Source organism: Ananas comosus, linkage group 11, assembly GCF_001540865.1.
Source record: "Ananas comosus cultivar F153 linkage group 11, ASM154086v1, whole genome shotgun sequence".
NCBI lineage: Eukaryota > Viridiplantae > Streptophyta > Magnoliopsida > Poales > Bromeliaceae > Ananas > Ananas comosus.
In genome coordinates, this window is record NC_033631.1 from 11,481,593 (window position 1) to 11,491,387 (window position 9,795).

At 40.3% G+C, this 9,795-nt stretch overlaps 1 protein-coding gene across 2 annotated transcripts; it reads right to left on the bottom strand.

Annotated features, from left to right (window-relative positions):
* On the bottom strand, positions 79-6,803 carry LOC109717372 (protein STICHEL-like 4). 2 transcript variants are annotated; one of them, XM_020243129.1, is made up of 7 exons: positions 6,591-6,803; positions 4,595-6,466; positions 4,134-4,353; positions 3,123-3,611; positions 1,835-2,471; positions 1,138-1,201; positions 79-501 (listed from the first exon to the last, which is right to left on the bottom strand). In XM_020243129.1, the coding sequence occupies exons 2-7, from the start codon at positions 6,404-6,406 to the stop codon at positions 409-411; spliced, it is 3,315 nt and encodes a 1,104-aa protein (XP_020098718.1). In that variant the 5' UTR covers positions 6,407-6,466; positions 6,591-6,803; the 3' UTR covers positions 79-408. The 2 variants fall into 2 exon arrangements, with proteins under 2 accessions (XP_020098718.1, XP_020098717.1); XM_020243128.1 differs by having other exon boundaries at positions 6,563-6,803.

Here is a 9,795-nt window from a genome sequence, read left to right on the forward strand (position 1 = left end):
AGCCAAGTGCCTATATTGATATCTTACAATTTAAGCCTGAGTATTTAAGCGCATATACAGGATCAAGTCTCCCGACTCTTCGAAAGCATACATCCAGACGACAACCGTTGGATTAGTTCAGTACTTGTTTGTCAGCATGTGCAGCCGTTTGAAATATGTGGCTATGATGCTAATGTGCAATATCGAAAAAAAAAAGAAGTATGTATCAATGTGAGCCTAAACATGGATAAAGAATAGACTAATGCTTTTCTTTTCATTCTCTCACCTACTAATTAATTTACATAATTTGCTAAAAGATTACTAGATAACATGGTAGAAGGTGAATAAATAAGAGGAATAAGAGAAATAAAACAAACTTGGTGAAGATGCTTTACTCGCCATCTGGACTTTCTCTTATGTATCACCAATTCATCTTGGAGATCGTGTAGACAAGCATCTTCCACAGAAGACAAATTTCGAAAGCAAGCGCGGTCTCCGCGGCCTCATTCGTAGCTTCGATAGCTGTAGAGAATGTTTGAGTCAACAACACAGACATTGGAACAGAGTAACAACAAGCACACTTTACCATCTTATCACGCAAAAGAACATATTCAAATTCCTGCATAATCATCTATTGGTACATATATCCCTGTGAAATAAGAATTTCCATATATGACATTCAAAAATGCAGTTTATTACCTTAAGCTTGGGAGTCAAAAATTTCTGGTGTAAGTTTCTCAAAAGATATTACCTTAAGCTCGGGAGTCAAAAATTTCTGTTGTAAGTTTCTCAAAAGAAGCAAGGGTATATACATACATGTCGAGTAATTTAACTTTTGAAGGGTTCAAAAGAAAATTCATGTAGGGAGGAATATGTGCACAGATAATTTTGCAGGAAAATATGTGTGTGAATATTCTAAATACAAATGACAAGCACAAGCTAAAATGGTTGTTTGCCTCAATGAGGAAATAGTTTTTTTTTGAGATATTAGGTAGCACGCTACCCGCTTCGTTTATTTCATTTAGAAATAAACTTAGCTAAAAATGTGAATCAACAAGGATTCGAACTTGGGTCTCGGGTACCAACCACCAAGCCCTTTGCCACTTGCTCTAGGAACAGTCGGTCTCAATGAGGAAATAGTTAATGTTGAAGCAATACCTTCTCTCGAGTCATCGTAGAAGCTTTCCAACAGAGTAAACTTCTTGATCTGGGCTCTAATCTCCTGTAAAATCACAAAATTTAGCGAATATAAAAAGAATGATACATTATTTGTTTGAATGAAGAGGCTCATCAGCATAATACTAAGCAATTGAAACATTGCAAGAAACTTGATCAGTGCGACAGTTGACTATAGTTGCTTTGGACTAGACTTTAGCACAAAACAGTACTAGTGTAATCACATTGTCCCAAAATATTAAGTTGTGAGCATGGATATTAGAAATTATCTAGTCAGTGACTTAGTAACTATTACAGTGCAGATATATCAGAATTCCTTTAATTTACATATTGCATTGTCCTCCTAGTTTTTTTTGCTTTTTTTTTTGGTGTATGGATCCTTCAAGTTATTCTATGCAGGTACTGGACACATGAATAGTGTAAATCAACCCTAATCTGATTTTAAGCAAGATGAACTTGTATTAAGGGGCCAGACCTAAAATCCTCTCACTAAGGGTCTGAGCATATATGTACTCAATACAAATTGCATAGGCCAAATTAACAACTTTCATTATATTAAAACGGCACAGTAGTACGAGATCTCCTTATATGCAGCTAATTTCTACTATTTCTTCACCAGGCATAAAAAAATTGACCAATGAAAAGAGAGAATAATAAAATTTGCTGTCTCATCACTTACAGATTCTCTTGTTCCAGCTTTTCAGCAATTGAAATCGCTTTTCGTCTAGACCATCCTCCTCGCTGTGAACAACCTTCTGCCTGGTTAATAACACGTGCAAGGGATACTTTTCCTCTTACTAAGCTTTTCCTTCGATGTTTCCCTTCGCTCTCCATTCTTTCTGATGAAGGAACTATGTTTTCTTGACCCTGAGAAGTCGATGCTTCCTCCACAGATGCACACGCTTTATTCTTATCCTTCCCTCCTGTCCTAGAATTAATCAGTCCATTGTACTCGTGCTCTTGACAGAAAGGTCCAGTTTCAATAATTTCGCCTTCTATCAATATGTGGGGATCAGATTGCAACCATCTGCCTTGACTAGAACCAACTCCTTTGACAATATTCCTTCTATTAAGATTATCCTGTCCTGTATAAAGAGACCTATGATTGGTAAGTGACCTTTTCAAAGTCATCTGAGAAGAACCATTCTCAGAAGGCTCTTGGTCATCTGCTCTAATGGGTTTCTTTGATTCATATCGGATTTCAAGTATTACTGGAGAAGAAAGTACAGACTCAAATGCCTGCAAAACTTGTCCTCTGAACTTTTCAGCTTTCGTTTTACTTGTATGAGAGCTGAATACCAATCTGACAGTTGGAGCTGCAGAGGGGAAAGGAATCATCAATATATCATACCACAGATACTAATAAATTACATGTATTTTCTCGAAGTGTATTATGGAATGTTGTGCCATGAATGCAATAAATGAATGCACTGCAAAAAATGCAGTTAAGATAATCACATTATGGTTCCTCCTTTGAAAGAAATCAAATAGGTGCACGTCTCAAATACAATCTCCTAAGGATATAGGCCGGAAATGAACTATTCATCCATGCTTATCTATATAGTGCTAAATAGAAGGAACAGATGTACCAAATAGCATTTCAGTATTGAAGGGCAGAATCAAGAAGGAATACTGATGCAACTTCCATGTGAAGAAAGCAATAGCAAGCAGAGATGAATCAATAAGTAAATCTTCAAAGCTTATGAGTTCATTACATAACCCTAAAGCAAATCATCAACCTCTGTTCCAAGTTTTTGGATCATTTTTTATATGTCCTGCCCATAGTCATTTATCCATGGGTTAGGCAAAGTTTTCAAGTCAGTTCCAGGATATTCATCATGCTAATAAAATCTACAAATAACAAATTTCAGCTTTATATATATCATATGGTGTTTTTCTTACCTACTTAAAAATGAAACAACCAACGGAAGAACATAAACTGCCAAATCAAGTTCAGATTGTTATACCTTCACCGAGGCTGACCGAACTTAGCTTTCCCTCTTGAGCCAAAAATTGTTTGAGTGTATCTGATTGAATATACCCAAGCACTGCTTGCCAGATCTTCTCATCATCCGTATGTCCTTTTCCATGACTATATCTCTCACTTGCTCTAGTACGCCTTGTTGACAACATAAGACTATCCGGAGTATGTTCCCCGTGCCTCTTTCCACTAAAGTGAGAGCTAGGCATCTTGTTACTACGATGCATTAGATCATGATTATCATTATTAGAATTCTTTGGTACATCTCTCGCTGAATGATTAGGAAGGGTTAGTGGGCTCTGATTGAGGCTTGTATCTGCGGAAGAGCTTGGCAGCATATACTGTTGGTCTGGAGCAAGTTGAAGTAGAGCAGCAGTAAGCCAAGTTAACTTGTCATTCGACACTCGCAACTGTTTTTCAGCTTCAGATAGTGTTTTCAGTGCCTGACGTAGCTTTTCCATATCTTCCTTCGATACTGAATTCAGTAGATTAGATATTAGAAAACAAAGGCGGACAAACTTTTAGATGAAAGCGCTTTTTACATATCAATCCCAGCAAATCACCCGTTAGCAAATATAATCACGGAAATGACGAATTTTCAAATAAAATTTACAAAAGGCATTCCAAGAAATGATATCTTAAGTTGGGGACTCACCAAACTCACATGGAAACTTGGCTTTATATCAGGAAAGTTTTCTAAAAGGGGAAATTTGTTTAGTATGAGGCAATATATTTAACAAATCAAGATTTTGAAGGTCATATATGAAAATTCAGATTCTGCAGGGAGCTGAATAGTTAATATATACTTTTCAGCAGGGATATCCATCTAAATATCTCTCCATTAAATTCTTAGCATCTAAATAACCAGATTGATAAGCATCTAATAGCATCATGTATAACGTACTATTTGAACAGAGTTACGCGCACTCTGGAGGAATATATAGATTGTGACGAGCTCATTGATTGAACAAAAGGAAGAGTAAAACTGAGCACTCACAGGTTGGTCGGCGAAAAAATTTTCTGCGTAGTCTTTCTCTTGTGAATACGTAACTACCAGCAAGAATATCAGTAATTATGGTAGCAAGTTGAGACATTAATGCCAAAGGTTCCACGCCAGATTCCATTATTTCTCTCAAGCTTTTAACGGTGTTTACAGTGTCAGCAGATAAGGCCAAGTCAAGCAGATCTACCAATTTTTCATCCGGCACCAAACCAACCTGCCAAATACACAAATTACATAATGTTGGAAATAAGGGAAATAAAAAGAAAAAAAAAGAGGACTTTCTCTTCCTAAAATACAACAGAATGGTTTGTGCTCAGTCTATCACTACAAACTGTAGCGGCACTCTAAATTTGTCAAGGCCCGACAGGGAATGAGCCCTTATATGTATAAACACATTGACTAGAAACTAGAATTGCAACTATTTTTGACATTGAAAGAGCCATGGAAAAACTTACAAGTTCTTGGACCAAAGAAAGTGATATTCTCTGCCCAAGCAAGCTAAGCTGGTCAAGGGTCATCTCAGCGTCTCGTAATGACCCGTCTGATCGAGAAGCTATGAGCTTTAATGCATCCTTGTCAACTTCAAGTCCTTCACTAGTTGAAATCCACTGCAAAGTGTTGATTATATCAGTCTCCTTCAGCTTGGGGAAAAAGAACTTCTGGCACCGAGATATGATAATATGAGGCAGATCAAGATTCGAGCTGATGAGGACAAAAACCACATGACGGGGTGCCCTATCGACGACTTTTGAGATCACACTCCAAGCATCAGGAGGCAAAGTGTCACAATCATCAATTATAAACACTTTATAGTGAGAAGACAATGGCGAAAGCATCACGTTGTCGAGGATATCCATAATGCTCTCGAAATCGAAGTTACCGATAGGCCCTACTTCCATCACATTTCTACTCTTACCTAGATTGAATGAAATGCAGGAGCTGCAAACATCGCACGGCTTAGGATGTTCTACAGCTTCACAATTCAAGGCCTTAGCAAATACCCTGGCGCAAGAGGTCTTCCCTGTTCCATGAGGCCCGTAAAAGACATAAACCAGCCCAACTTTTTTCCTCAGAACAGCATTCGAAAGCGCCTGCACAACCAAGTTCTGGCCAACGAGATCTTTGAAGGTTTTTGGCATGTACTTTTGGGTCAAACTCCGATGCCTGCCGCGGCGGTGCCCTTTCACTTTTTGTCGATTATTACCTGACCTTGCCTCTGACGCAAGGTCGGAATCCTCCTCATACCCCAAACTATTATTAGAATAAATTCCGAGCTCCCCTGAATAATCCTGCGCCAGATAAGGATTGCCGCTGCCATTCCGAGTCTCAGATGCCTGAACCAGCAACGGCAACGCTTCCGAATCAGAGCTTGTCGACGAAGTCAAATTGTCTGGTGCAATCGGCAAATTCACACCATTCCCCTGGCTTTGTAGAGCAGTGCCTTCTGACTTCCTCCCCCGCGAATCGGATAACCCGCAGGATAAACTCCTTCCCGCCAAATCGAGAAACGATTTTCCTCTGTGGTGAATTCTCGACCAATTCCAGGGAATCCCGCAAACATTTCTCGACACCTGCGACACCTCCGCATCCTCTTCTTTCCCGTCCCCCACACTGCATCTCTGAAACATAGCTCCTCCTCTATGATCGATTAAAGCACGATCTCGCCTAACCCCTTTGAATCTCCTCTTCTTTCCCCTGCTTAACCCGTTAGGTCGTGTTCTCCCCATTGGTTCTCGCCCATCACCTGTTTGATCTGGGGCTTCCTCCATTTTCTCCAATAGGGTTCTGAGGCCGACTTTGTGCGAGTGCGTACTCTTCCGACTCCTCCTGCTCGCGTCGCCCGATTCGTCCGCAACGCGGTCCGAACTCGCTTCTTCGGCGGCGACTTTGGCCGACGGGAAGCGCGGCGAGCTCGTCGAGAGGCGTCCGATCTCGGCCCTGCGCCCGTCGGTGCCGACGGATCTCCTCCCGCTCTGCGCGGCGCCGTCCCTCGCCCGCCTCCGCGCCGCGGCGCTCGCGGCGGAGGGGGAGAGCCACGAGGGGGGGCTCGTGGAGGGGTCGCGGAGGGATCGCGACCGCTGGAGCGCGACGAGGTCGCGCATCAGCGACCGCTCCGCGGGGTTGGGACTGTGGCGGTGCATGTGGTTCTTCAGGTGGATGCAGTTCGTCAGATGCACGTGGCTCCGGAGGTGGTCGCCGACGCCACCTCCTCCGCCGCCGACGCCGCTATCGTCATCGGCGCGATCTCTCCGCACGGCTTTGGTCATGGATCACGAACTAAGCCGCATCTCACCCCCAAAAGTTTGCTGCTTCTTCCATGATCCCAACTTCACCAACAAAAACAGGGTCGAAAAATTAGGTTCAGGAAAAAAGAGCAAAATCACGAGAAATCTACGGAAAAGAGGAGGAGAGTGGAAGCTCACTAGGATAAATGGGAAGCTTTTATCTCACCCTCTCCTTCGCTTTTTCGAAGCATTCACATGAACTCTTATGGATTCCCACTTTCCCGAAGAGGGAGGATGTATAGAGAGCTAAAGAGAAAGAAGAGAGGGAGAGGAGGGCGGGGGCGTTGGATGGTGAGAGCTCGTGCCCGGTGTAGATGTGGGCGGTGCTATCGGAAGTCGCATCAGAGGGCGGGTACCATAGGATAGGGTTTTTTTTTTTTTTTTTTCCTTTTTTTTCGTACATATGCTTCGTATCATATTATTATATATATATTTCATAAATAGATAGTATTAATAATTAATTATTAAAGAAAATAAAAATTATATAATAATATTAATTATAGCAATTTCCGCATCTTGTCTTGCCATCAAGGGATCGCGAGAACGTGCGGCGATGGAGACGCTGGGGATTGACCGTTTGATTGGAGATGCGTCGGATGAATGGAGAGATTGGACGGCTGAGATTGATTTTGGGTGGGTCCGAGGAAGCAATAATGGGCAGCTTCATTAATAAGAGGGGAGAGGGGGGGAGAGTCGCCAGCGCAATCATTAGAGCGGGCATCAAAAACGCTCGAACAAATAACGAAGGGTGGGATGGGATGGTGCCGCGCACGTGCGACGGTCCGGCTGCTGCTGGGCGAGAGGGAACACGCGGTGGAAGGTAGGGGTAGTTTCGTAATTTTGTAATTTTGCACTAATGGAACAAATACAGCTGGCATTTAAACTTGGAGGAATCTGACAATTATTTCACTCTGATTTCTGTTTTGGTAATAAGAAAAAAAAAGGACGGTCAAAAGACAGAAAAAGACAATTTCCTGTAAGAAATTAAGAACAAAAATCAAAGGAGAGAATTATATTAATGATGCATTCTGTGTTTTGGATGGCGGAATTATTATTACACATAGTGTAACTAAGGATTTAAGTGTCATACGAGATTGTACTGCAAATTTATCGACACGGTACAATATGATGCGTGCTGAATAGTGTTAATGTGTGCCGGTTTTTGGCCATTAGATTAAGAAATGTGTGGTTAGGATGATGTGGACCTTCTAGGGTTGAGTGGGTGGTTGGTTGAATAGTATGATCTAACGAGTGAAAATGATTAAAAGAGTAGATCTAACGGCGGAAAACTTGGTAGCACCAAGTGTTTCGTGCTATTAATAGCATAGTAACCGGACTCTATATATATGGCATGAAATATTTATTTTCTTTAACAATAATATACTCTAATTGCCTATTATGTATTTTTATTAAATCTTTTAAATTTTATTGAAAAAATTACTGATTAATTTAAAGAATATAGAGCTTTAAGTTGTGCCATTGATATGACAATTGTATCGTGTCGATATTTTGTTGACACGATGCAGTACGATGGATACGAGCTGATGGGTGATATGAAAGTGATCTAATAGTATATTATCGCAATCTTTTGTTTGAAAGAGACATATAGCAATTAACTCTTTTGTTTATTTTTTAGAAAACAACAAAGCTAGAAATATAAAACTATTTAGGCTACAAGCTAGTTAGGGATCTCTGAGTGCCAACTATGAAAGAAAAGGAAGGATTCTGAGTAGAATTCTAATTTTGAATACATTGACTGGGACTAGAACTCTTCATTTTTTGTAAAATAGAAAATAGGGTTTTGGCAATTGCCTTTTTTGGCATGATAATTCCATTTTTCACTTCTTCACCGCTACCTCTTTACCAAGCATCTCTAGCGAAGGCCACGCAGCCCAGTGACCTCTTCAACACTCCTATCATATAATTAAAAAAATTTAATGCAATGATACGATTATTATATGATTATTTGGAAGGTCAGAAACGATACGATTTTTAGGAGAATCCAGCTGAATCCTTGGCTAGCAGTCCACAATCTCAAGCTGTTAGTGAAGGAGCCGGATTACCTTCTCCCAGCTTAACTGACCGTAGGCCCCCTTCTTCTTTTTTTCCGGGTCTCCCGGGGCCTAGGTTACCCTACTCTTGTAGCTTAGTTCATCTGTCTAGTGAATGAGGCGGGTAGCGTGCTATCTTTTTCTTAAAAAAAAAATTTAATGCAACAAAACCAAATTTATGAGCTAAACAAACTAGATTTCGAACTTATAACCTCAACTATTTGACATTAAGTTCTTAGATATGATCGGTAAGTTTACGAAATGTCTCGTTAGAAAAGTTATAGGTCAGAAATGAAAATTAGAGGGATGTTTTCCAATGTTGTCCAAAGAAATAAGAGTCTGAAATCATCTAATCCCATGATTTTGATTTAAAAATAGGAGCGTATAACCAAGAGTCAAATTCTAATAAAAAATAAAGGATTGTAATTGTGAATCTCATTTTTCTAATTAAGCTGGAAATAGAAACAAATTTTACAAATACAGTTAAAATTCAAATTTTAAGAACAAACAAAGCTATGGGAGCTGTGTGCGCGTGCATCGCTCGACACGCACAGGAAAAGTGATCGGGAGCGGGATGTCTTCGCATGTTTACGGCGCAGAAAAGGAGGTTCGGGAGGGGGAGGGATGCCTGCCGCCCTCCTCTTCTTGAGTTCCAAACTTCGAGGGCAGAAGCCAAGTCAGCAAATTGGCACAAGTGCCAAGGCCTACTCTCCCCCTGTCCCCCAATTGATTCTCTGCTTCTTGCTTGTTCCTTTCTTTACCACTCGCCACTAAACTTAAACTTAGTAGGCGGGTTTTTTTTTTAAGCAGTAGATAGTATGTTATATGTTTCGTTTATTTTATTTAAAAATAGATTTAACTAAAAATATGAATCAACTAGAATTCGAATTTGAGATATCGGATATTAACCATCAAATATTTGCCACTTGCGCTAGGGACAGTTACATGTTTATTTTGATCGAACTTGAGGTTAAAATTATTGATTTTGTAATCAAAATTCGCTGGTGTTAGGACGGAATTAGAGAGCTCGACTTTTATGGGCCCGTGCATGCAAATCCTTCTCAAGTGAGGGCGAGTTCGCATAAGACACAAACTCACGACTTTGCCCTTGACAAGTAGGGAGTTCAGCTACGTCCTACGAACGAAAGTGATCAAGTTCGATAGTGTATAGTTTCATTTTACCAAACAGGTCAATGCTATCTGTGCATCTATTATAAAGATATAAATCTTGTAATTTAGTTTTTAAAAGATTAAGATTTTTAAATATTTTAAATGTCTAAAAAGGCAAGATTTTCACACCCAATTATTTGTGCATTGCTA